This window comes from Cordyceps militaris (genome assembly GCF_000225605.1).
Source record: "Cordyceps militaris CM01 unplaced genomic scaffold CCM_S00007, whole genome shotgun sequence".
Lineage (NCBI taxonomy): Eukaryota > Fungi > Ascomycota > Sordariomycetes > Hypocreales > Cordycipitaceae > Cordyceps > Cordyceps militaris.
In genome coordinates, this window is record NW_006271975.1 from 480,291 (window position 1) to 506,407 (window position 26,117).

At 54.1% G+C, this 26,117-nt stretch overlaps 10 protein-coding genes across 10 annotated transcripts; 5 read left to right on the forward strand and 5 right to left on the reverse strand.

Moving 5' to 3' along the window:
- Nucleotides 1-1,605: 1,605 nt before the first annotated feature.
- On the forward strand, nt 1,606-4,656 carry CCM_08368 (uncharacterized protein; the record flags this gene model as incomplete). Its single annotated transcript, XM_006673507.1, has 1 exon — nt 1,606-4,656. One exon carries the CDS (start codon nt 1,606-1,608, stop codon nt 4,654-4,656), a length of 3,051 nt encoding a protein of 1,016 aa, XP_006673570.1.
- A 234-nt stretch (nt 4,657-4,890) lies between these two features.
- Nucleotides 4,891-5,746, reverse strand: CCM_08369 (Nucleolar, Nop52; the record flags this gene model as incomplete). The annotated part of the gene is made up of 2 exons (XM_006673508.1): nt 4,891-5,331; nt 5,384-5,746. 2 exons carry the CDS (start codon nt 5,744-5,746, stop codon nt 4,891-4,893), a joined length of 804 nt encoding a protein of 267 aa, XP_006673571.1.
- A 584-nt stretch (nt 5,747-6,330) lies between these two features.
- CCM_08370 (GTPase activating protein (Gyp3)) lies at nt 6,331-9,698 on the reverse strand (the record flags this gene model as incomplete). The annotated part of the gene is made up of 3 exons (XM_006673509.1): nt 6,331-6,452; nt 6,524-6,573; nt 7,021-9,698. The coding sequence occupies 3 exons, from the start codon at nt 9,696-9,698 to the stop codon at nt 6,331-6,333; spliced, it is 2,850 nt and encodes a 949-aa protein (XP_006673572.1).
- A 3,792-nt stretch (nt 9,699-13,490) lies between these two features.
- Nucleotides 13,491-14,110, reverse strand: CCM_08371 (uncharacterized protein; the record flags this gene model as incomplete). Its single annotated transcript, XM_006673510.1, has 3 exons — nt 13,491-13,535; nt 13,586-13,701; nt 13,759-14,110. 3 exons carry the CDS (start codon nt 14,108-14,110, stop codon nt 13,491-13,493), a joined length of 513 nt encoding a protein of 170 aa, XP_006673573.1.
- Nucleotides 14,111-14,435: 325 nt separating this feature from the next.
- CCM_08372 (Delta endotoxin) lies at nt 14,436-16,196 on the reverse strand (the record flags this gene model as incomplete). The annotated part of the gene is made up of 1 exon (XM_006673511.1): nt 14,436-16,196. The coding sequence occupies one exon, from the start codon at nt 16,194-16,196 to the stop codon at nt 14,436-14,438; it is 1,761 nt and encodes a 586-aa protein (XP_006673574.1).
- Nucleotides 16,197-16,305: 109 nt separating this feature from the next.
- Nucleotides 16,306-16,830, forward strand: CCM_08373 (uncharacterized protein; the record flags this gene model as incomplete). The annotated part of the gene is made up of 3 exons (XM_006673512.1): nt 16,306-16,578; nt 16,649-16,708; nt 16,741-16,830. 3 exons carry the CDS (start codon nt 16,306-16,308, stop codon nt 16,828-16,830), a joined length of 423 nt encoding a protein of 140 aa, XP_006673575.1.
- Nucleotides 16,831-17,538: 708 nt separating this feature from the next.
- CCM_08374 (uncharacterized protein) lies at nt 17,539-17,812 on the forward strand (the record flags this gene model as incomplete). The annotated part of the gene is made up of 2 exons (XM_006673513.1): nt 17,539-17,752; nt 17,793-17,812. 2 exons carry the CDS (start codon nt 17,539-17,541, stop codon nt 17,810-17,812), a joined length of 234 nt encoding a protein of 77 aa, XP_006673576.1.
- Nucleotides 17,813-18,938: 1,126 nt separating this feature from the next.
- On the forward strand, nt 18,939-20,590 carry CCM_08375 (C6 finger domain protein; the record flags this gene model as incomplete). The annotated part of the gene is made up of 4 exons (XM_006673514.1): nt 18,939-19,033; nt 19,112-19,284; nt 19,369-19,807; nt 19,894-20,590. 4 exons carry the CDS (start codon nt 18,939-18,941, stop codon nt 20,588-20,590), a joined length of 1,404 nt encoding a protein of 467 aa, XP_006673577.1.
- Nucleotides 20,591-21,622: 1,032 nt separating this feature from the next.
- On the forward strand, nt 21,623-23,185 carry CCM_08376 (HET-s/LopB domain protein; the record flags this gene model as incomplete). The annotated part of the gene is made up of 3 exons (XM_006673515.1): nt 21,623-21,681; nt 21,751-23,104; nt 23,153-23,185. The coding sequence occupies 3 exons, from the start codon at nt 21,623-21,625 to the stop codon at nt 23,183-23,185; spliced, it is 1,446 nt and encodes a 481-aa protein (XP_006673578.1).
- A 216-nt stretch (nt 23,186-23,401) lies between these two features.
- Nucleotides 23,402-24,206, reverse strand: CCM_08377 (uncharacterized protein; the record flags this gene model as incomplete). Its single annotated transcript, XM_006673516.1, has 2 exons — nt 23,402-23,817; nt 23,891-24,206. The coding sequence occupies 2 exons, from the start codon at nt 24,204-24,206 to the stop codon at nt 23,402-23,404; spliced, it is 732 nt and encodes a 243-aa protein (XP_006673579.1).
- Between the last annotated feature and the right edge of the window lie 1,911 nt (nt 24,207-26,117).

Below are 26,117 nucleotides of genomic sequence, written 5' to 3' on the forward strand. Positions count from 1 at the left end.
AGCCTTAGGCTAAGTCTAGCTAGAGTAGGCTTAAGCCTAACTTCTTTATAAGGGGGCCCCTTATAGGTATAACTAGATAATAATTATACTAGTATTATTATTATAAATCCTTTTAGCCTTATAGTTAAGAAGGTTATAGCTATAAGGCTACTAATAGTTATAAGGCTAGTTACCTTTAAAACCCCTCTAAGGCTAGCCTATTATATATAATAATACTACCTAGGGTTATAGGTTTAAACTATAGTATATATAGTTATATAAAAAGGGCTAGTATATATAGTTTAACCTAGGCTTATTGTTAAGGACTAGCCTTAGGGTATTTATAGATAGGTGTTATAATAGTATTAACTCTCTTATAAAGTAAGAGAGGAGGGAAAGCTAGTCTATCTATCTGCTCTAGCATATAAAGGGGGCATACTAGGGGCGCGCCTATAGTAGCCTTAGGCTAAGCCTAGTCCGGAGTAGGCCCGAGCCCGACTCCTTCACACTTATAGGCTATATATTAGAGCCTAGGGGGTTTATAGCCTATCTATAGGCGCGCTAGGGAGAGAGAGGGTATGTTAAGGGCTGGGCTATAGAGCCCGCCCTGGTCCTTCTAGAGTGGCTAGCGCGGAGCCCCTAGGGGGCCCCTTATAGGTGCAACTAGATAATAATCGTGCTAGTATTATTATTATGAATCCTTTTGGCCTTATAGTCGAGAGGGTTGTGGCCGTAAGGCTACTAACAGCTATGGGGCTGGTTGCCCCTAAAGCCCCTCTAGGGCCAGCCTGTCATAATATATATACAAATATTTTCTATAAATCATAATAATAATATCTGCTATATTTTCTTGTTTAGTACTATTAGTTTTATAGTCTTATATTCCTTATATTATCAACTTTACTATATTAGGCACTAGCACCGCCCCTTGAAAAAGACATGTTAAATACTATCCAGAGCACCAAGGCATCCGAGTCCGAGGAGAATGGTCCGGTTGCTAACTGTCGAGGGCATTCAACACGGCAGTGTCTTTTTCCTAGTTGTGCTTTCTGTTTTGTTCTTGTATCCTAGTTTCAGTTTGTGCTGTGGAGTGCTGTGGAGTGCTGTTGTTGTGAGGTCTCTTTGCTTGCGGTAGAAACCTGTACTATTATCTCGGTCTTGTGCTTTATCCAAATGTAGAACTGGGCTGGGCAGTAGTTAGTCAGCTGGCGGCAGTTCCCCGGACTGAAAAAGGAAACGGGCGATCCTCCAAATTATATTCATGCCGTTCGTCTCGGTGGCGGTAGCCCGCTCCCCGCCGCGACCCGGCTAGTGGCCCGCTCTGCGCTCTGCCAGCCTCACAAATCTCATCAATGACACCCAACTGCACAACAACACGACTAGCGACTGGCAACAACATCCATCTACGTCATCTACGTCAATCCCAGCACGTGCTCTCTGATCTTGCGCATCTTTTCCGATCGAGGCATTGACCCTGACCATCTCTCACCATCGTCTCACCGTCACCTCACCTGCGCGCGACGCGACGGCTCACAGCACGCCGACATGCTGGCTTCGCGCCTGCGGTGCACGCAACACACGCAACCTACACAACATACATAATAACTACAAACCCGAAATACGATCATGGAAAACAAGAAACCTGGGCCAGCCGTGCGCGGTCTGGTCGTGCAGCAACATAACCGCAAACCTCTCTTTGGCAACACGAGGCAAACGGCGACGGCGCCCGCGCCCCCGCACGAAACGAGAATACCGCCTTTGTCGCGGTCCAAGTCGAGCCCTGCCACCCATGATATTCCCGGCCCTGCGTCCCCTGCAACACCCGGCGGTTCCCGCATACCGCGCTTCGGCAGCAGGAAGGCCTTGTCGCTCACCGAGGCGTTCGATCGCGCGGCCAAAGAGGAAAGCAACGCCCGCCCAGGCCAAATCGACGGCTCTCCTAGCCCGGCACCGCGATCCTGGCGCAAGCGACAAGACGACGCAATGCGCATGGCCCTGAATGAGGACCCCCTCGACAAACTCGCCGTGTCGCCAAACAAGGAGCGCATCGCGATGCGAAACCGCGTCGACGATGGCATTGCCCCAACGCGAACAAGCCGTTGGGTGCTGGAAGAGGGCATGCGCGACGCCGACGCTCTCCTCCCCTCCACGGAGAATGTGGCGCCGGGGCTTGAGGCTTCGCCGGAAAAAAGCTACGCCTGGCAGGTAGACGAGGACTTTACCGCGGGTGACTTGCAAGTGTCCGACAGCCCACGAATACGAGTCAACCAACCACCGTTTACAAAGGCGGCACGATCCGAGTCGCCGCGGAAAGGCACTACGCCCAACACGAAGCTCGACGAGATAAGGGCCCGCGAGCTGGGGCTGACGCCAAATGTGGCCAGTGCAAGGAAATCGACAAAGCTAGACGACATTCGACTACGGGAAGAGGAGGCCGATAAAAGAGTTCCCTTGCTGGATAGTGGATTTCCGCGCATTGGCGGATTTACCAAGCTCGACGAGATCAAGCAGCTAGAATTGCAAGGGCTGTCGAAGCGGGCTGCTGCCCAGGCCAAGCTCGCGGAGATTAAAGAGCGCAACGCCATGACAAGATCAGTCTCACCTGACTTTCCGCGGAGAAACTGGCCCGGCCGTGGGGCAGACATCCCGCGCGCGAAGTCGGTTTTTGAACCTGTTGGACGCCAAGTGCCCGACACGCCGGTCACCATTTACAAGTCGGAAGCTGAGAGAAGAGCCGACGACGCGCAGCGGGCGGCCGCGAGAAAGACGGAAGAAAAGGGAAAGGAAAAGGAAACCAAAACCAAGGCAGCAAACCGCGGTGTAAACGGACTGTCCCCGGACAAGCGCGACCAGTCACGCGAGTTGCTGCGCAAGCTTGCCCGCGCCGCAAGCGCCAGTCCAGCTCCCGAACGAGCACGCGATGAGACACACAAGAATACCTCTGTTCCTCCCAAGCCCGAGGCCCCCCGTGCCAGCTCCCTGAAGCGCTCCGCCCTCGCCGACGGCAGCCGGCGGCCGTCAAATACATCGTCCAACGCCTCCAAAAGTGCGTCCTTGGAGCGCCCGACGGTAGGCTTTGCCGGGCTCGCGCGCTCACGGTCCAGCGACTCGCGCAAGAGCAAGCGCTCCAGCGTGCACTCGGAACAGGACCCGACGGATCGGATCGAGGCCGAGGAGAGGCTATTTGAGGCAGCGGATAATTACTCCGAGTACGGCTCGGTGCGCGCACCGTCGCCGTCAGCGGACGAGGAGGAGAGGAATGATAACGATGCGACGCCGAAACAGCCCAGCAAGCAGGATATCCTGTCGATGCCCACGCCGCGTGCGCCAGGGGCGTTTGTGGACACGCCTGTTACAATTAAACAGGAGGACCGCGGCGGCCGGCGGAGACTAAGCTTGGATCAGTCACCGGATATCAAGCCGGACCTGGCGTTTCGCAATGGGAAGCCGGATCTGGCCCGGGGCAGTAAAGATGCCAACGCAGCGTCGGGCGAAAAGGTCAAACCCGTGTCGGACTTGGCCCTGTGCAGCGACGATGTCGAAACGGCGTCGGACCCCGGCACGGCCCAGGAGAAGCCCGTGAGACGGCGCCGGCTGAGCCTGCCTAGAAGGCAGCCGCTCACCAACTCGGCCAAGCTGCCGTCGGTGCGCGACGATCTGCGCGAGATTCAGCGCGCGCACAATATCAGAGACGGCACGCTGGATAATCTCGAGGATATTCTACTGGGCAAGAAGACGACGAATGAGGAGCTGGACCTGCTGCTCCAACAATATCCGGTAGTGGCAGACGTGGAACTAAAACGTGAGCCCAAAGGAAGCGTGGACGAGATCACGTTGAAAACAGAGCTGCAACGCAACGTCGACGCAGCGCTGGATGACGAGCTAGCCGCGTATGAAGCGCTGAGTGCCTCTGTCGAGCGCGATCTAGGAGTGCAAAAGGACGGCACGAAACAGACGCTGCCGAGCCAAACGAGTCAACCCGACAAGATGCAACCCATCGAGGCGCCACCGGGCCAAACGAACCGACCAGCCGAAAAGACGCATCCCATCGAAGAAAAGCTGCGCAAGAACCAAAAGCAGCCAGAAGACGAGGACACCAAACCCACGAAACAAACCACCCACCTCCACATCATGGACGAAAAACACAACGCCGCCACCTGCCCGCTGTGCGTCATCCCGGTGCCTCGCTCCGTCACGTACCTGCACCTGCCCCTGCCACGTCTCTTCCACGTCTCGCCGCGCCCGCGCCTGACGCTCCTCGGATTCCTCCTGTGTGCGCTGGCGGTGTGGTGCGCCGCCGAGACGGCCATGTGCGGGCTGTACTGCCGCCCGGCGACGTGTGCGGGCCCGTGCGTGTGGTCCTTTGACGACCCCGCGGGCTTTGGCGCGGCGCTGCCCATCAAGCTGGACCAGTGGACGACGGGCGGCCGCGGGCGCGCGGCGTGGGCGGCGCTCCGAGAGGATGTGCTCGACGGGCTGGATGGCCTGTGGGGCGTGGGGGATGTGCGGCACATGACACCGGCGCAGCGGAGGCGGCATCGCAGGCGGTTAGGCAGGGGAAAGGGCATGAGTGAGGAACAGAGGGCAAAGGCGGATGCGTGGCGGAGAGAACGCGAGGCGGGACAGAGGGGAGGTAGGGAGGAGGAGGCTGTGGGAGACGATGAGAGAGTGTGGTAGATGCAGGATGTACTGCAGGAACGGCACTGCTCGGATTGCATATTGTTGAATTTGTTATAAAGAGACTCTTTGAATCTGTCAGAGTAGCAGTGGCATTTACGGCAGGCACAAGACAAGCACGGACAAGAATCAACCATAATTTTGTTCATTTTTGCAGCGTCCATGCATGCTGTATATTACATTTCCCATTTTCAACACCCAAACTCCAAAAAAACAATGCAGTCCCTCTGTCTTCTAATCATCAATCCCGCCCCATCCCTCATCCTCATCCTCATCCTCCTCGCCCTCCTCGTCCTCCTCCATCGGCCTGGCCGCCCACGGGAGCCTCTCATCCTCATAGCTCTCCTTCGCCCTCTCCCTCACAACCCTTGTGCCATTTCTCCGCAGCGCCTCCACCAAGTCGCCCATCTCGCGGACCCAAGCCTTGTTCTTCTCCTCGGCCAGCACGCCCTCCCGCTCCAGCTCGTCGACCCATATATCCAGGACATGCAGCTTGAGCCCGAGCGGCAGGACGCCGAGCCCCGCATCGCCGCCGTCGCCGTCAAACACGTACTCCCTGCAGACGGCGAGCACGACAGCACTCTCCGCGCGCGCCGCGTACCGCACCATGGCGGCCCACACACGGCGCACCAGCAGCAGGAACTTGTCGAGCCGCAGCGCCTCGATGCTCGTCCACTGCGCGCCGAGCACGTGCCAGAACGCGCGCAGCCAGGGGCCGACGACGCACGGCGCGCGCAGCGCCAACACCAGCCCCGCCAGGTCCGCCGCCAGCGCCTGCTGCGGCTTCGGACGGTCCGTCATCCACAGCGCGTAGTACAGCCCGGTCCAGAGCTTGCGCGCGTCCCCGTCGGACAGCGACCGGCGCCCGGCGAGGAACGCCGTGAGGGCTTCGAGGGAAGAGGTTCGCAGCTTGCGGTCTGCGCGGGGGGGAAGGGTTAGCGGGGAGGGGAGAGGCGGAGCGGGGATGGGGAGACGGACCGCTGGAGGCGAGGTTCTTGATAAAGGGCATGGAAGCCGCTTCTTGCCCGGCGCGCGCAGTCATTGCTGCGGTTGTGGGTGGGTGGTTGGGTTTGGTGTGGTTGTTGGTCATGGTTGGCTCAACTTTTTTTTTTGGAGTTGAAAAAAAAATACAAGGTGAGCTCTCGAGGGACCCGCTTATCTCGGTGTGGCGGCCTGGTCAAGATGTCACCCAGTAATTGACTTGTCCTGGTCTACCCTCTCGTCTTGACGCGTCCACATCAACTCTACCTATTTCTTTTTCTCTCGTTTATTTCTGTTTCTTTGTTCGACTATGTTTGACGCAGGCTATTTTGTCCCACCCTTTTACGTGGGGTCCTGTATTGGTGGTAAGCGAGCCTACAGCAGGTGAAAAAAGAAATTGCCGGACAGATAGTATGCACTTATTAACAGGGTCGAGAAGAAAGAGAAGAAAAATAACTAGAACAAGAAATGTTATGACGGATAGGCCACGTCTTCTGTCACTTGTGTGTGTCGGAATTTCCAGGCTTGCAGTACCAATGGGCTTATTAGTCTCGTTGATATGCGGGCGGGTGGGCAACAGCCTTCTATCATACTGTCATTTAATTTAAGTACAGACAGTAAGATATAATTCCTTAATCGCTTGTTTGCTGCTGCAAAATGATAACATTGCGCTTATCTAGACTTAGCATAGCTTCACGACGGCCCGTCGGTCACGGGTCTCGGTTCTCTGCTGTCGGGTGCGGCGAGGCAACACGCGGAGCAGTGATCGCGGCGGGCCTCACGCTGCCGGGCGTGGTGGGCGAGGCGAAGGGTACCTATTGGAGGTGTACGAAGCTCTTATTAATGGATGAAGATGAATAGGTACGATTGCACAGAGTTGACGCACTAATCTGGTACGCCGCGGTAGTGCTCGGTAAAGTAATAGATAGCCAGGTCCTGCCACAAATCTTTTATAAATCTTTCAAAAAAATTACCACGTAGTTCAGGCCTCCATGTATTAGCGAGACACTGATACCCTACCTAGGTATCTAAGTCACAGCTTTTTATCGACCCTCAGCCACCACGCGACCATGGCTGCTCAAGAATATCATGAATCAATGAAGCATGGGTCAATAAATCAATGATACAACGCAATCACCTACTGAATAAGCATACGAAAATTCAATCAATAGCAATCATAATCTATTATGGGTATCGCCTCATCCCTATTCAAACAAGATAACACCGTCGCCGTCTATACTGGCAGTGCAAACAAATAAAAGTATATAGTCGTCATCGTACAGTGTACCCAGACACCAGATAAAAATATGTACCAGAAAGCCTCAAATCTCTGGCTGGACACGCTTCTTCTTGCCAAACAGCGTCCCCCGCCGCACCACCGACCCTGTCTCTTCTGACTGGCCGTTGTTCACCGTCTGACTGTGCTGCTCGCGGTCCTTTTTCGCCTTGTCCCGCCGCTCTCGTCGCTTGTCGTCAATCACGTCTTGATTTAAGTGGTTGAACCCGTTGCGCCTCTTGAAGCACTGCTCCATCAACAGGTTGGCGTCCAGCATCTTTCTCGGTAGCGCCTGCACTACGCCAAACATTTCCATCGGGTCCGAAATGGATTTGATTTCAGCCTCGCCATGTTTGAAAATGGCCAGGGCCACCCGAAATAGCGTCTTGGAGCCCTCGTAGAAGAAAACATCCCATACGCGCAGCGTTGTTTCAATGGGTAGCGTGCCAATAAAACAGCTCATGAACCACGCCGTCATGCACAACGTAATCGGAGGTAGGCGATCTGTTGAAAGACTGGGATGACCACGATGGCGCGACTTGCCCAGTGGTCGTCGAAGTGAACGGGTGGGCGTTGGCTTAAAATTGGTCTGCTCCTCCAATTCACCACCAATCCGGTCCCAAACCTCGGGCATTGTGTCGCGAATTTCGGCCATGAGCACGCCTAGGTCCACTTTGGAGCCTTCCAGGCTCATCTCGTGCGTGCCGGGAAGGTAAATATGTGTGATGACGTTGAGGAGCCAAAAGCATTGCTCCTCCGTCTCGACGAATAAAAGCAGCAAACCTGCCAAGAAATTCAGGCTCTGGCAGTATCCGATACGGGGGTTATAAATGGAAAATGCGTGCAAGACGCGACGTAAAGAGGTAATAATGGGGGGCTCGCCGGGTACCGCGCGGGCGCTGCACTCGCTCGACTCGTCGCTTGTCAGCGTGGACTGGCTTTGTCGCTCGCTGCTCGAGGTCGACCCGTCATAGCCGGTCGGTGAGGGTTTGAATTGAATGTTGTCAGGAAATGTGCGGTGCAGGTCTCGCTCAATGGCGTCGACATCAATCTGCTTTGCGTGGGCGGTAAGCAGCTTCTCATACAGCCCGGAGTGCTTGGACAGAATAGCCGGACCACCAGCATAGTAAAACCAGGCGGCGCCGCGCCAATCTGGGGGAAAGCCTTTGCGGACAAATCGCTTCGTTTTTGCATTGGGCGGGGGAAAGCGGATGGGCCGGTCCGTCATCAGAGAATTGTCTTTGAGATGAGCGATCCATTTGCGGCGGCGACGGGCCAAGTATGGTGAATAACTCTTGTTCCAGTCGTCGTACTGTTCGCGCGTGATGGAGTGATTCTGCTTCTTGAAGCCGTAGCGGTCGCGTGAGCCAGGTTCTTCAATCTCGGCATATGACGGTGTGGGTGCTGGAGGTGGTGTGTGGGAAACAGAGTTTTGTTGTGAATCTGTGTCAGTCATGGGGGAGACGGGCATTTCGTTGAAATCGGATGTGGCGGGACGAGATGATACTGAGGGGTCGGAGCCAATTGACTTGGCTGAGTCTCTCTTCTCGACTTGTTCCTTCATGTTGTCGCCGGCAACAGCAGGCAGCATTGATGTAAAGGCTGGATTGGAAAAGAGCATCTTGGATTGGCGGATTTCGGCATCCAAGGCGGTCGGTGCAGGGCGGGCGCCAGAGCGGGCAGCAGGGCGGGGAGGGCTGAGACTATCAGCGTCTTCAAAACGAGCAACGGCTGGACCCGTTTCCGAGAGCGTGGTCAGCTGTCGATAGATGCGAGGCAAGTCGTCCGAGTCAGTGGCGTCGCCCTCGTCGTCCGTGTCATCTTTGAAACCTCTCTCGTACATGCCCATGACATCTTCGATGCTGGGCTCGTCGGGTTCTGCGTCTGCATTGGCGTATAGGGAGCTGACTGAGCTGTCCTTGGTCATGACGCTGCTGCGCTCGGTCACAGCAGTGCCGGGGGCTGTGGAGGCTGTTAGCTGGGACCTGAAACTGGACCGCAGCTCGTCCCCACCAGCCCAAGGAGCGCCACCAGAGCCGCCAACCGGTGCTGGAGGCGCCGAGACGGACGAGTCTGCACGACTATAAGTAGCAAAAGGCGGCCTACTAGGCGCCTGTACTGTCATTGAAACTGGCGGGCCGTTGGAGTGGGGAGCGGTGCGTAGGCGAGGAGACGGAGGTGCGGATAAGTCAAAGGTATTGGCGACTAGTGGAGAAGCAAAAGTATACGTCGAAATCACTGAAGCGTTGGACTGAGTACGAGACCGTGGAGGCTGCCATGGCGAGGCGACGCGGTCTTGGTTGAGTTGAGGTGAGGGTTCTCGTGGTGCGGGAAGCCTGGGTTGCACAAGCTGCTTGATGCTCGGCTTTCGAGGTCTGGAGAAGTTGCCGACGGAACCTGAGGATTGGCGCATGTCGGCAGTGGACGACTGAGCAGAGACTATTCGACCCGGCGAGGGAAGGGGATCGTCAAATGGCATGCGAGGGAATTCTTCTCGAAAGGTTGGCGAGAGAGGTGGTTTTGGCTCTTCTGAAGCGTCGTAGAAGACGTCTCTGGGGAAAGACTCGGCGGTTGGGCTGACAGCCATCAGGTGAGGCCCATTCTGGAGAGAGTCCCAGCGAGGCAAAATAGGCACGGCCTGTGGAAGTGGCGGCGCTTCGATGGAACTATGGTCGTCGGGTTTGATCCGGTTGGCGTAGAGAGAGAATTGCCTGTTTTTGGCAGGCCTGGTGTCCTCGACGGGCGAAACGGGCGTGTCGATGGGCGAGACGGCCATGTCGGTCATGCTGGGAGCCCAGCTCCGTCTGGATACCGGGCTCGATATTGGTAAAGTGAAGGAGGCCTGTCTGATCTCGGCAAGCTACTGCACGTCGGATTGCTATAGTGGCATTGTAGGTGAGCGTCGTGCGTCGCGTTAATCGAGTCGGACGAGTTTGCAGGGCGTATGGTGAGCCGAGTGGCAAAGGACGAGGTAGCACAATGCAAGATGCAGCGAAAAGGGAAGATGATGCAAGTCGAAAACGGCAGAGGGCGCGTGATGGCGGTGGTTGGCGACTCGGGAATGCGGCTACAAAGGAACGTAAAAGGAGGGTTCGAGGGATGGCGTGTGCAGAAATGTTGCGGGAGGAGAAATTTTGATTAGACAAACGTCATGCAAAGGAGAAAGAGTAGCCGGGAGCCGGGGTGTGTCGTTGGGCGGCCAGGAGATGAGGACCATCCACAAGGACGAGCAAAGGGAGGCAAAGAGGTAGTTAAAAAGCACGTCGAGTGTGGGGGAAAAGAAAGGTGTGGTTATCGAGATGGTCTTGCAGCTGCAGGCGGTCGGGTATTTTGGTATTTTCTGGCGATGAAAAGCGCTGGGCCGAGTCCTGGTTGGATGGTGAGGATGGAGATGGGCGGGGAGGCGGATGGAGAAGGAGGTTAGGCTGCGTCGGGCTGGATTGTGTCTACCTAGGTACTGTCGCATATTTCAGCGAGCGTAGCGCTGTATTTTTGGTGGATGAGCACTATAATTCAGTGCATAAGCGCTATAATGTCATTGATATGCGCTATATTTTAGCGCAAGTCTCCTCCTGTATAGCACTCTTGCGTTGGTAATTTGTACTAATGCTTTACTGACCTGTCCGCTATATCCAGGCACGCGACCCTGACACGACTCATCTTCCCGCACCGCGCCTGGTCAGGCTCGATACAAACAAAGGGAGACTGAGTCAAGATGAAGATGTTTGTTCATGCCCCTATAAATAAACGTCATCGATGATAGACGTGTCGAGTCTCAGGCTCACACCATCATGCAGTCTTCTGCCTTGATCACCAGCATTGTCGCTCCAACTCTCTCATCACGGCCGCCTGAGTCGTCACAAAAGCTAATGGTCAATATTTGCTGCAATAGCACTAGCGTCGCCCATCGTGCCACTGGCCGAAAGCTTAAACTGCAAATCGCTATTCAGCTTCGCAAGCGTACCAGGTGTCTCCCTGACCTCGCCTGTGACAGGTCAAAGGAAAGACAACCCCCAAATCTCCTCAATTGCCTCGAACAGAAGCCGCAAAAAGCACCCGCGGTGGCCAAGCAAGTAACTAAGCGAGGTGTTGCATCTGGTCTCTTGTCTCTGATCAGCCACCGCAGAAGCCGCAGACAAGGTTCCCGTCTGCCCACACCACCCCTGTTTGGGTCCCCTGTCCTGCTGTCATGGGCTGCAGGGGTCCTTTCTCCCTTGCCTAGTATGTACATGCAATTGTTAGTTACAGTCTTGAGCCAAAGCCCAAGATGATCCAGTCGAGTTGGCCCGCGGATCCGGCAAGCAGGGCGAGCGGCCTAGCCTCTTCAAGCTGCAACTCGGGCAAAGACACTTCGAGCCTCATCAACTCGACATCAAACTCATCATTTCTCACCATATGGCCAGTACTCGTGCACATCGCACCATGGATGCAGGCACGCCGCCAGCAATGCACGCCGTGCCTGACCGTTCCCCGCAGTACGCAAACTCGACAACAGCCACACAACTCAGGAATGACCTGTGCCCGCTAGCGAAATCTACCGTACAACTTCAGTTCGCTGAATGCTTTTGTATGCAACCTTGCGGTGACTTGGCGGGGACGCTTATGCACGATCCGATGCACGGCGTTGACCCCTTGTCTGCTGGGCTTTGCGATGCAAATGAACACTTGGGATTAAAATTAAAGGCCATGTCTCTGACCATCGTAAGAGGCGGCTGATCTCGCCACAACAAAAAGCAACGGAGGAAGCGCTGGTTCAGCTTCTCCGGTTCCCCCATTAGGCAGGTTGGTCCCGGAAACCCGACGGCGTCCAGCTAGGAGTCTAGGACGGCTGCTAGTTTCTCTTCCGCTGGTCCGCTGGAGTCGTCGCTAGCTATGAATGAGCCTCGTCTTGCAACTGGGCTGACTTGGTTCGTGTCCGTGACAGTAGTTAATGTATACAGGTAGTTACTAACTCAACCAACAAGGCAGCCAAGGCAGCTGGTATGGTCAGCTTCTGACGGTCGATTTATGCCCAGAGCTGACAATATGTGCAACGAACGACATTGCTAATTCCAACAATAAACCCTCGTATGTTGTTGATGAATCGTCTCATCAAGAGCATTCCAGTCCCATCCCACAACAAGTGGCGCTGTGATCAACTTAACTCACAAGAAGGCATTTTCAGTCGAATTCTCTTGAGGACTCGTGTTGAGTTTTGTTCTTTTTCGTTGCGTAAAACTGTAAAACGTGTAAAAAGTACCTATCAAGTCCTTTCCTCCGCCCCCGGTTTGCGGCAAATAAGTTGCAGCTTCTGTGCGCTGTTCCCTGTCCGCCACCACCACACCATCCTCAGCCCTCTGCCCGGCGCACAGCCGTCTTTTGCTTTTTTTCATTGTTCCGGATAAAGACAAGAGGTTTGCTTTTTCATGACAAGGATGCTGCCATGTCGGCTGCAGTGACACACGCGCTGTCGCAACAGTTGAGACTGTTGACTGATTGACTGAGAGTACTCCGTACAGTACAGACAATAGTTACAAGACGATAACTCAATCTCAAGCCGTTTTCACAACTGGCAATTTCCCTCTTATCCGCTACACATGCCAACGGGCTGGCACCCGGCGTACAAGGCTCACCCCTGCTCTTTCTGACACTCCCGTCCCGGTAACCAGCCGCTTCCCCCAAATTAAACGGCCGGGATAATGTAGTCTTCTGCGCGGAGGGCAGGCAGTGGTACAACGGGATCCAGCCCCAGCCGCTTCCCTGTTAGCCTCAAATGGGTCCCAGACGCGCTGCAAATTCTGCTCGTTCAAACGCAGCGCAGCGTACCTGCGCATCTCCTTGCAGTTATACACGGTAATTAGTTTGCATACTGCTTCGCCGTTCGTCTAGAGATGCACAGACCAAACCTCTGCGTTAATTACCTTCACACCCCTTGTTTCGTTCTCCGCATATCCTTACTCTTCTCGCCAGAGGCCGATTTGTTTTCAGCCTCGGGCTTTCCGACCGTCTGGTTTAGCGCATCGACTCGCGTTCAGCTATCGACCAGGGCGCCATACTACAGCAAGGGACATTTGTTCTAGCCTGCTTCCACGAAACAAGTCGTTTCTTCGTAAGTAAGCAAGCAATAATAAATACGAGTCCGGGGCGGACCCCATAGTGCGGAAATGCAGTTCTCGCCTTCGTCGTTCGTGATCAACGTTTGGCGAGTTTCATGTTTATTTGCACTGCACAACAGGACTCGCTATTATACATGCGGCGAAGATATGAGGGGTCCCATGCTCTATTGATAATTGGCATTGCCCATTGGACACCGAGTGACAAGCTATTTTTGGAGCAAAACATTGGCAGCTCCAGTCATGTCCGCGGACCCATGACTATATAATACAATCTGTATCATCACTGACGACCTGAGCCCCTGCGTTGTGCTTTGAAGGGACCACGCGCAACCTGTTGGCGTCAGTATGAATGACTCGAGAATGGTTGACATCATCAAAGCGAGCAGCTATCAACCGCACAGGACCCTCTTGACAACAACGTTGACTTTGCTGTTTCCTCGGGCTTTGCGGTTCCGTAATTGCCGCCCCTTCTATACACTTCGTTATTGCTCGCTGATCAGGCCAATGACGGCGTCGTAGTAGTCAGTCTTTAATCAATATACTCACACAGAAAATCATAAAAATTATACTACCAAACTATCGATATCTGACTGGTGGTCTGCGCAGGAATCGAGTCCGGCGAAATGTTGGGGTACGGGCAACAACGCTCGATAGCCAACCTTACCTCCATATCCTGGACCGCCGAGAAGATAACTGTCTAGCTCGTTCCAGAGTTGTAGTGAGAATCTACTTATTCACATTGGCGATAACCTTTGCAGCCCTCACGGACAACATGTTCCGCATGTACGCCACCTTGTTTGTTCCTTGCGAGGGAAAATATCCAGACCCCCATATCGTACGTGGTCTGGGAATTGTCACTGTATATTTCGCCGTAGAAACAGACTTTGTTGGAGCCGCTGGCGAGCGTTGCCGCGCTCGTCACATTCTGCGAGAACAGCGATGCAGGGTAGTAGTTGGTTTCACCCACGAGCTGGAGAAGGTTGAACGTCGGCGTCGTGAGTTTCCATTCGATCACCTTGTATTCGAAGTCAATATGTAACAGCACCGCAACGACTCTCAGGGATGTTTTGTAGTTATAGTACGGGGAGACAATGTATAGCATTGCAGCTCGAAAACGGAAAATGGACTGCGAGATAACCACTATATCAAATACTTTTAATTATGAAAAATGGGCTGTTAATTGAGATATAAAAGCAATTTACTTTTGAATTAAGATTAAATACTAAAGACATACTAATGAAAGGTGATCCCCCCAACCATAAATCGACAAGAAAGGAGGGAGAAAAGAGACGAGATCCTGCCTGATTCAATTGTTATTAACGAAAGCCACAGCCCTAATCAGACTTGGAAAAAGCAAAGGGATCCTAGCTCTTTTTGGTAATGCTCTGCTATGCGGAGAACCCTTGGAACATATTACCTTTGTTGTTTCAAGTTGTAGCGAGATTATAGGTTTCGGCGGCAAGGAAGATAGGTCTCCAGCCAAAGGCAACGCCCTCGCACCCGCTATCCGAGCTTTCCGACCATTTGGTGCAAAATATGCTGGACAGAGCATAGCCGGTGCGATTGACGGCCACCGAGCCCTTGGTGTGGTCGACTTTGTTCTTCTTCTTCTTCTCCTCCTCCTTCTTCTTTGACGGCGTCATGGCGTGGAGGCGCGATCCATAGGGTCCGTATGACTGGGAATCGTTCGTCCGATAGTTGTAGGTATCGAACCTGAGAGTGCCGATCTTGTCGCCCCAGGTCAGGTCGACATTATGAACGAGTTGGCCGGGCGCGAGCTCGATGAGGTTGGGGATGCCTTTGGTCGTGGAGCCCGTGTGCATGTTCCAGAACATGCCCGCCCTCGTCTGCAGGCCGTCAATGTTTACGCTGCTGCGCACAAGGATGGACGTCAGGTTTCCGCTGCGGTCCGTCAGGGGCGGCTCCCGATCTTTGCTCCATGTGACCCAGTCCGAGCCGAGCGCGTACGGCCCCGAGAAGATTTCGCGGTCCGCCCGACGGAACACTTCGGGCGGCACCTGGAACTCGCCCGTGAGGTAGGGCCAGTACTCGGAGTAGGACAGAGCGTACTGCGTCAGAATGGCATCGTAGTCGGCGAACCTGCGCAGTTCTGCGGCGAGCTTGTGGCCGTTCAGCTTTTCTTTTCGCTTTCGCCTGGGCACCAGCGTGCGGCCGTGCCGGTATATCCTGTGTACGTAGGTCGGGTAGTCTTCGTATTCGCCGTCGCGGATAGACAAGACCTGACGAGACGCGACACTCATCGTCGAATACGCGTCCTTCCATGACCCTATCAAGGTATCGGACAACCCCTCAGACTCGCCCTTCTCGATGGCATCCAAGAGCAGTCGCATCTGCAATGCCTCTCCGATACCTCGTTGGATTCTCTTGCTGTTCCTAGTCTCGATGGCGCGTGAGTGTACCGTGTTGTTGCCAAGCCCAATGGCTCGTGCGACTACCGTGCTGTTGCCAAACCTAACGGCTCGTGCGACTACCGTGCTATTGCCAGACTGAGTGACGTTTCGTGGGATGGCAGGAACCCGGGTACCCAAGCCTGTCACGCGGTTGAACTCGACCCTGATGACATTGTCGATGTATTCCTGTGGAAACCCCCATGATTTACCATGAGCGATGCCCACGCCGAGCAAGATGACGTGTATATTGGCAGTAGCGGCAAACTCGAAAAGGCCCGCCACAGCGTAGTCGTCAATCTTGCAGTGATGTATGTTCGATCGTAGAACCGTGATCATTGAATTGTAAGAACTCAGGAGAACCGTGCCCTGGATTTTCTTAGCCTCGCCCGTTGCATTGCTATAGCTCTGCCAGGCATTCTTGAAGAAGTGCAGGTTCTCCTCTTGGCCTGCCCGGAGGTGTTGGAGAACTTTTAGCTGATGTGCCTCAAGTTTCTGTTTAATCATTGCCTCAACTTTTGCGCGAACATTTCTCCATTCAAAGTCGCTGTCGAAGATACGTATGATCTTGGAGATAATGCGAAATAAGGTGGCCTCAAGCCAGTAAACCCCGGCATCATGGGGTTGCACTACTAGAAAAAAATTCAACACCACCATGGCCATCGTAATACAAGCCATGATGAGTTCGGCTTGCTCTGCCTTGTTTAGACCAGGGCTCTTGGCTTCCTGGGTGATCATGGCCACCAATTGGCGGGTGACCTCCTCGTTAACTGGCTTCATTTTGGCGAAAACAAGGATAATTGGCGAGCGAGCAGGGTTTGATATCGAGTAGTTTCATGTAAACTATCCCTGATAGAGACGATAGATTGGTAGATGGGTAAACGCGGGCATGAGTTTGAGGAGTGTGATGGGTGAACAGGTGGTGGAGCTGGCAGCATTTATACCACTCGGCGTCCGCGCTAAGGTTGCGTCGGGAAGGTTGAATGATCCAGAGAGAGGGCAAGGATGTCTATTATGCCGAAAGAACAAATATCAGCTCAAGAGAACCGAGAAGAGCAGCTCCTACGCACAAAGACCAACACGGCCAAAGCTGACGGGCCGCTTGGCAACTCACCGGAGAATACGCAACCTTGACAAGGACCAGCGCGCCAACACTGACCTGGTGAGGGCAAAAGATTCCGCCTTCTCTCAGGAAGTATCATTGCTTTGCGGGTCGCTTAAGAAAAACAGAGAGAGGCGAGGAAAAAGAGAAGCTCGCAGCGACGGCGGACCCTGAAACTGCCGAGGAAACGGTACATAACGCTACCGCCCTAGAAAAAGACAGTTTCGGCTAGACGAGGGCAGCCAAAGTCTGAATTCTGCCCTGCCAACTCTGAATTCGGCCCTGCCCACTGGGCTGTTTGCTGTGGGATGAAACTCTAGCAACAAGGCTGTGCTTGCCTAGGCTCTCAGCAAGAAAAGGTCGACAAAGAGCCGAATGGGTTGTCTCTTGAATCACACGACTAGATGATGCGTCTATACTTCCCAAGAGCCCAATAGAACCAGTCTCTTGAATCACACCTAGGTGATTCTGGATGCATCTATATTTCCCAGGAGCCGAATAGAATCAGTCTCCTGAATCACACGACTAGATAATTCTGGATGCGTCTATAGTTCCCCAAGAGTCGAATGGAATAAGTCTTTTGAGTCACACCACTAGATAATTCTGGATGCGTCTATATTTCCCGCAAGCTCGGCTTTGACCTCGCCACATGTTCTGGGTGGTTGGGCATCGCGTGAGCTTTCGCCGCGGGAACCCCCAGTACCCCGATGTGAGTTCCTAGCCTTGCACGTAAGTACAGTTTGTGCCAGATATCTTGACGCAGCTCTTCTTATTGTATATTGTCCTGGGCAGGGCACAGCTGCCTGGACAACTTTTGCTGGAGAGTTGACTTGCCATGTTCCTGGTTCAGCTGCACCACAAGCATGTCGCGGGAACCAGCCCTGCCATTGTCAAAAGCTCTAGTATATTTTGCTATTTTGAGCACGCAACAGAATGTAACTTGCGTAGTAGGAATTGAGTTTTCAAGAGGACGTCAACAAAAAGCTGTAGCTATGGAGCTATAGCTACAAAGCTGTAGAGATGAGCTACAAAGCTAGAGCTAGCTACGAAGCTATCGCCGCCACAAGGCAGTCTAGCTCTGCTGTTCCCATTGGACCCTCGGTCATGGTTGACATCACCATTTCTGGTTTCAAAAAGGCCACGTTTCGAATAGAGAATCTGGTCTGGAGAAGGGTTGACTCATCTCGATTGCAATATTCGCGCAAGTGGCTAGGGCTGGTCCTACCATCGAACGGTCCGAAACCTTGCTACCGAACGTATATAGCTCTCTTTAGGGATGGACAACAGGCAATGAAAGGCGGGTGGCTGGTATTAGTGTAGCTTCGATTCTATATTTTTCTTCTCTCTTGTTGCTTGCCGCAAGATGATGATGTCTTCTGTAAAATGGAGCCACCTATGTCGGTACAACTACTCAGGAAGCTACCTAGGCAATGTACACGGAATTTTCCGAGTTGTGACTGTTTGGCGACAATTGAAGGAGATGCCATGCAGCCAATGTCTGTTAACTTGGGTCTCAACAACTTGATTGTTGGAAAGCTCGGCCTAACCGCGGAAGCTACAGCTCCCAAGGTAAGTTGGCCCCTTGAGACTTTTCTGCTGAACTGCCACTTTTTCCATCCGTGCATGAAGGTTGATTTCCTTCACGCACTGCATGCCGCCAGCTCCAAGCCCGCTCACCCACCGACATGAGAGTTCTCGCGACACAGTGTATACCAGCCGAAAATCATCATTTTAGCAGAATGAATAGAGAGAGTATCTGATATACTTATATATATATACTTTTCAAAACAGATATGAACGTAATTCAATACTGTAATAATATATGTAGTATATATATATAAGACGAATAGTATGTCTAATATCGGGCTCTTTTTCGGAAAAAAAAAATCTTAGGGTAGTATCTCTAGAGTTAATAACTCTACCTTCTATCCACTGACTAAATATAGTTAAGAATATGACCGGATGTGGTGTTTCTACTGCACTGGCTGTATATACGTATTCGTACTGGAGCAAATCCAATGCACAAGCCCCACCAAGGCATGGCAACCTCCCCGAACTGTGTTTGTTTATGTTCGGGTTCTAGTCCGATCTGCATTGTCGAGGACAAAGCACATTCAAGGCGAGGCAGAATCTTACGCGCGCCGGAGCTGACAGTGGAGAGCTACGGCGCGACTTACGTCGTACAGATTGTCGCGGAATAGAGATGATTCGCCAGAGGAACTGCGGAGGCTGAAGCAGCCTCTCTTGGCATGAGATCAGCTTACGCCGATTATTCCCAGCCGCAGCTAAATGCCACGGGAGCTAACGAGCACGGCAAGGCTGAACAGCCTCATCCATTACCATCCTCCTGACATCTACTTCATCTAGCCACCGTCGCCACCCCATTGTACGCCGCAGCACCTGGCAGACAACGATCCAGGATGGCCACGCGTCTCCAGCAAGCGGAAGCCGAAGCCGACACGACGCGGCAAAAGCGATGGGCACCCAAGGTCCGCACAGGCTGTCAAACCTGCCGGTAGGTTTCGCCGAGCAATACCCCCCCTCTGGCCTCGGGTGTTGGGCTGACCGTTGACCATTCCTTCTTTGCGGACAGAGCTCGCCGGGTCAAGTGCGACGAGACGCAGCCGCGGTGCAAACGGTGCATCAAGAGGGGTCTCGCATGCCAGTACACGCTCCGGCACCAGCCGGTGACGCAGGTCCGGCCGCTGGCGCCGCTCGTGCAGGCCGATCCCCCGAGCTGGCACTACATGGAGGCTATCCGGTACTGTACGCTTGCTTGCTCGGTCGCGCGCCGCCGCGCCGTCCGCCCCCGGGTCCTGAACACAAACCGGCTCACAAGAATGCACACAGACTGCGCCTTTGTCCGGCCGGTCCGCGTGGCCCAGCACGGCGGCCACGACATCCAGGACCCGCCGTTCCACACGGGCGACGCCATGTCGGCGCGCTTCGTCTGCCAGATCATCGGGCACCGGGCGCTGACCGTTTCGCGCAGGCGCGGCCGGCTCGTGTCGTTTTGGGACGACGCGCAGTTTGCGTCGATGCGGAAAACGTACTCGCGCTACCTGATGGAGTTTCTCGCCATCGTGAACGGCTGTCTCCGCGACCGCGCCGGCGGCACCTGGAAGGCGTTCCACTACCTCTGGAGCCTGCTCTCGTTTGACCTCACGCTCAACGAGTCGCTGTGGGCGGCGCACGTCAACGGCGCGCTGGCGTATGCGCAGCTGCTTGGCGGGCCGATGGCGGCGCTGCGCCTGCCCGGACCAACTATTTTCTTTCGGCAGATGGTTCTGTAAGTTTCCTGTTCTTTCTTGTCGGCTCCGATGCTAGCAAAGAGTTAAAATTAGGATGTAAAAGCTAAACCCACCTTCTCCCCAGAAACGCAATTGTGAGCAATGCCACAAGTCCCGCGGCGAAGCAGATTACGGGCCATCTCGGCTACACGGACGAGGAGATCAGGGCTGTTCTTGCAGACGAGGATAGCATATGGCCTTTTCCGGTTGATCTGGTTGTGGTAACCAAGCACATTACCGAAGTACGAGTGCAGGCCGCTTTCCAGACCAAGAAGGCCGCCGTGTTGCAGCATCGCATGCAGCATCTCCTCCAAACGATCAACGCATTTGACCCCGATACGTGGGCAGCGGACCTTGCGATCGACAAAGGACCCACGACGCCAGCTATTGGACGCATCTTCCAAATCGCCACCCGACTCTACGGCATCATCGCCCTACCCGTCTCCGTCACGGCGGCGGCGCCCAAAGCCACGGACCCCGGTGTCGCTTCCAGAGACAGGCTGCGCGTCACGCAGCGCGCCGAGTTGCTAGCGCGTCTCCGGGACGTCTGGCCGTCCCTGCCGGACGCGGACAACATGGTGTGGCCGCTGCTGGTGGCCGGCGTGACCTTGACGGACGGACAGGCCGAGGACCGCGCGTTTGTGGTGGGCTGCCTGGACGGCATGTGGCGGAGAACCTTGGCCGACGTAGCGCCCCTGCTGGGCTTGGAGAAGCTGCGGCGCTTCTGGCAGTCGGGCAAGCGAGGCTGGGAGGACTGCTTTCATGAGCCTGTGCCGCGGTAGGGCGGGGGATGTTGAGCGCGGCCCATGGCGGGAGGGGTGTAGGTTCGAGCCATAGCCTAACAGTGATTTATTGACTGGATGTTGTTACTTTGATTGATCAAGAAAAAGTCCAAGGCATCTGAAAATGGGGGTTTTCAGGTTCACTTTGCCATGTGGTGAAGTCGAGAGTGTTTCTGAGCGCAAAGCTTTGACTTCGCTCGATCATCCAAGGCCAACCCAAGGTCGCACCAAGCAGACATCGCAACGTGCCAGCGTCTCGCCCTGGTCCGTGGTCTGACTTCTTTGTCCGCGAAACTTCAAAGACATGTAATGTGTATGACAGTCTCTCTGAAGCAGAACTTGTTTCAAGAGATATGCGTCATCAACCGTGAAGCTTAAGAAAGGAAAATATAAAAAAAGAAACCATAAGTAGTTCTATGTTATACTTCAATTATTTAATTAATGAAATTTATTTTAGATTTCTAAAGCTCATATTAGTAGAGCTATCGGGGCATAAAACCCAGGCATTATTAGTGCTGTTAGTACTCCTACGCGAAACTGTTGTCACCCACTGTAGTTCCGCCACTGCCGCCACCTCGCCATGCTGCAGGCTCGTAGCAACACAAAGGAGCACTGTCCTAGCTGTAATATGTCAATCTGGATATTTTGCTTCCAGGCGCAAGCTTCTTCCGATACTGCTTCTCTGGAAATACGCAAGCATCTAGCCCTACTTCTTGCGCTGCCATCACTCATTCGTGGAACCCAGGAAGCAGAGTTCCACGAAATATGGATGACAGCGCCTTCTCCAACGAACGGCTGTCTCATGCTGAAAGCCCTTTAAAACAGGTCTTTGTTTTTTGCCAAGCGCTTTATTGATGAGAGCTGTCAGCGGCCATCATGAGTAGTGTGACAGACTTGGGAGTATTATTTGGCACCTGACAACCTTTAGCCGATCCACCGTGTCATGATTTAAACAGATGCAGCTGCCCTTTGTGCGTTCCCATTAATATTCCTCAGAAAGTAACTGCCATATGTCGTCTTCAGTGCGCAGACATGGCTGGTAATTTTACTGCCGTAATTAGGCTTGGCGGCACAGCCAACGCTGTTCTTCAGTAGGTATCCCCTTGTGCTTGTTTCCCCGCGCCCTATATATACTGACCAAGCCTTTTTTTGCCTTTTAGAATCGGGGATAGCCTCTACAGAAACTGCGGCCAGTTCCTCGACCACGACGTGAGTCTTGCGCAGGCGGCCCGGCGTCTCCAGCATGTCTGCCTGCGTTTGTCCAGGCAGGTCGAGCAGGGCTGGCCCTTGGACCAAGCCCTCCAGGACGAGAAATACCTTGCGTACGAGGGGATCCTGGACGTGACCGCGGCAAAGCTGCAGGGCGCGCGCAAGAGACTGGTTGCGCTGGGCAAGCTCGTGCGCGACATCCAGGAGGCCCTGCACCGGGCGGCCGCCTCGTCCGCGCCGCCGCCGCCGCCCTTCAGTATTGCGCGGAGACTGGCGCTGCTGCAAGAGGCCATCGCCGACGTGGAGCTCTGGCACAAAATCTACAGGCTCTCGCAGGTGCTCGCCATTGGAGCGCCAGACCAGGCGCCCGAGCGCCACAGCGGCTCGTTTCTCTTTCCCACCGTCCGCGTCTTCAGGAACTTGGCGTTTGCGCCCGTTCCCATGTCCGACTTCCGCGTCGCCACCATCGCCGAGCGCGAGTATCTGGTAGACGTGGTCCTCTACAATCCCCGCGGCGGCACCGTGTCCCAGGACCTCCAGCACTTTGCCCGCAAACTGGACGCCGGTGAAGAAGATCTCGTCGGACTGCTGTCTTGCAAAGGCTATGTAGCGGCCGATATGAACGAGCATCAGGTGCAGTTTGCATTTCTGCTGCTGCTGCCAAAGGGATTCGGCAAGCCCTACTCCCTACGCGCAACGCTCATGTCTTCCAAGGAGCCCTCGACGTCTGAAATCCTGCAAATCGGCCAGGATATTGCTGCGGCCGTTGGAATGGTGCATAATTATGGCCTTGTCCATAAGAATATAAAACCAGAAACTATCGTGCTTCGCAAGGACCAAAAGACGGGCAAGGTGTCCGCCTTTCTCGCTGGGTTTGGCAAACTCCGGCTGGACCTTCGTGAGAACCGCAAGCCCGATTTTTACTGCCACCCCGACACCCACGGCAACACTGCAGAAGCCCTCTATGTTATGCAGAACGACATATATAGTCTCGGCGTGCTTCTGCTTGAAATCGGACTGTGGAAGTCCTTTGTCGGCGCGGCGAGGGACCCGCCAGAGTCTCCAACGCCCCCTTCGCCTTGGCTCCAGCAGTGGGTTGACGAAGCATCCGGCGTCCCCCAAAACCGACGTGTAAAATCTGGTCTTATGCGCTTGGCAGAAGAGCGTCTACCGCAAAGGATGGGGTGTCTATACGCGGATGTCGTCAAGTTATGCTTGACCTGCTTGGATGCCCCCGACGTCAACCAGGAGGACAGAATCCCGCGAGCAAACAAAGAACTAGTGGGAGCTCACTATGTCGAGAAGGTAAGTCATTTTTTCTCTACAAAATAACCGTAAAGCTGACCCCGTTAGGTTCTTATTCCACTCCATAGTATTCGCATGTAGGTGGCCACCCGCCTTCTTCGAGTTGATTGTCTCCATGAAATTGTATGCTAGCATTCATCACCAAGTAAACTAAGATTCAACTACATTAAGCCATGAACTCGTGAGGAACAAAAAGCCAAAACAAGATTGCAGCAAAAGGTGCATGAGCACAACCATTCTGTCACCGCTGCGTTGAAACTCAATCTCATTGCAGCCGGTATATCCGTCTAAGAGAGCTTAAACCAAGAGGTAAGCCGCGGCAACCAGGCCACCAACCGCGTAGGCTGCCTGGGCTGTCACGCCCTTCGCAGCATTAACGACAGTCGGGGCAGCGGTACTGGAGCTCGAGGCGCCTGAGGACCGGCTGCCGGACGTCTGCGCCGCCGTCACAGTCGACACGGGGGTGCCGGGGGCGGTGCCGTGGCTGGCGCCCGAAGTCGGCTGCGCAGACTGGCCCGACGAAGTGGCCGCGACACTGCTGCCACCACCGCCGCTGTTTCCCTTGGCAGGCCAGCCGCCATCAATCGTGGTGGTCAGCTGGCTCACGTCGGTGGGACGGGTGGCATCGACGGTGATGCCGGCGACCGCGCTGGTGGCGGCTGCGTTGTACGTAGTGCTGGTGAAGCCGCACACATACAAGAGACGGTCAATTTCTGGAGTACAAGTTAGTTATTTGGCTTTTTCCACGAGAGAACATGTGTTTCTTGTTCTTCCTTGGTCACGTACGGTGCAGATCGTCCCGGTCTGTGTGGTCGTCGTTGTCACGCCTGGGGTTCCGGTTCTGGTGCATGCAGTCGGCGCAGAGCCCGGCAATCTTGCCGACGGCGAAGCTCTTGTTGGTGCAGATGCACTGGTTCTGGAGGTGGTGCTCGTCGCGGTCGCGGTCGCTGCGCAGGTCGACGTCGCACTTGTCTGAGAGCGTGCCGAGCGGCTGGCAGATGGTCTTGCAGGCCGCGGGGACATGGTCCATTTCCAACTCGACGGCGTTGGCGGCGAGGACAAGCTGGGCAACGGCCAGAGCAATGGTGCTAGTGTGACGCATATTGGTGGTGTTATATGGGATGGTAGAGGGTTTATGAAGGTGGGATAGAAGAGTGAAACTGATTCGAGATGGGATACCAAACAACTTGTACGAGGGATTGGAATCATTTAAATAGACGGAATCGAAAGTGACCAGAATAACTAGTACGTACCAAGTAATTGACCCCAGATAATACCTGCCAACACGTCATGGACATTTGGGAAAAGATGCTGTCAAAGGTGGATGCGCAATGTACAAGCAATTTGCTCCTTCCCACTGCGGAAACCCTGTTTCATCGCATATATTGGAACATTGAGTTACAAGTTGACAGCCCACAATCGGTCTCTTGGTGTATTTCCTCTATTACCGTCATCGCAAGTGACCATCGGGACTGCTCAGCCACCATCTGAGGCGCGGGAATCCCAAGAATAGAAAATATTACGTGTGTCGTCGGATCCAACTTGGCTGTCCACGACATTTCCGGGTCATCGCCGTTGGGATCCAAAGATGAAAAGACGCCCGCCTGTCCATCATTGCCTAACTGCGACATGGGGGTGGAGATGGTCTCACGCCACCCTTGCTTGGGGCAGGCTGAGCCGGGCCAATTGTTCTCGCCTGTGGCTTGTTGGCAATGGGCAAACCCCCCCGCTCCCGCTCCATTATGTGTCCCAGCCACAATATGTGGGAATATCCAGGCTTTTGCCTGGCAAGGCAGGCCGCTGGCAGGAAGATGAAATCGATAATAGAGCGGAGAGTCGATCGGGAATGCGGCAAGTTGGACAGCGTTGCAGGCAGGAGAAACGGTCTGGGTCTCGGGCAGCGGTGCCGGAACCCTTGACTCTTTGCTTTTTGCTCGCATGTTCATCGCCGATTCGAAACAACAATGGCGCCTACAGCTTGATTGCATCTTTATGTTGCTGTTGACACTGGATATGAAAGGAGCAAAGGAGCAGCACGTGAGCAAAGGGGCAAGACTAGATGGGAGGCAGCCAACCAGATTCTGAGCGTGACATCGGTGCTCTGGTTGGTCAAGTCGTGATCAACTGCTCTGTTATTGGAGCATCTCGTTACTAGGACACCTGCATGGGCTGCTCCAAATTTAGCAGTTTACTCAGCCAACGCATCCAACCGCAGTCAACTAACTGGTGATCAGCGCCAGCGCCAAGGCCCCCAAAGCGGCATTCGCACTCGGTAGAGGTAGACGAAGCCGATGCGCCGCTGAAGTGTACTCGGCAGTATAAGTGCAAAAGGGGAGCAAAATGCCATCATTGTTGTCGAGGACTGGTTGTTTGTTTGTCTCTGTGGATAGTAGACATGTGGGATGTGGGCTGGTGAGCCGCAAGGCGGCGTGGTCCGGTATCGATGCTGGGCCCGCTCCGGGCCGCCAGTTGGCAAAGGCGGTTTCGGCGGTGAGAAAATAGAGCTGCGAGTCATAAATAATATGGTGATGAATGGCATTTAGGTACGGCGTGCAGAGAACTTGATGGCGGCTCTCGGGCGGCTATTTTTAGAGTAGCTCGAGTAAGAAACACTTTTGGAAAGGGTTCCAGCTCTGAAGCTCGGCGCTACTGGACTAGTTCGCACAGAGGCTACTATTTATAAGCTTATCTCGGGCCAGTTTCATGCCCGTATTGAGAGATCTTTGTTTCTCTTCCAACACATTTGAAGAGTTCTCCCCATAGCGATTGGCCTAGCAACAAAATAGCAGTCGGCGAGACATGACCCCCAGATCTCGGAAATGAACGAGTCTGTTCACGGCTCACTTACCACATGCGATCAGCAATCATGACCGGAGGAGTCTGTCACAGTCGGCAATTGGTCGCGACTTCGGTAGTCGAATCTCGCCGTCGGTCCTCGCAATTTGATCGTCATGCCAATTCGCCGACTCATACCAATTGTAGATGAAAAAAAAAGGCGCTATGCGAATGTCGT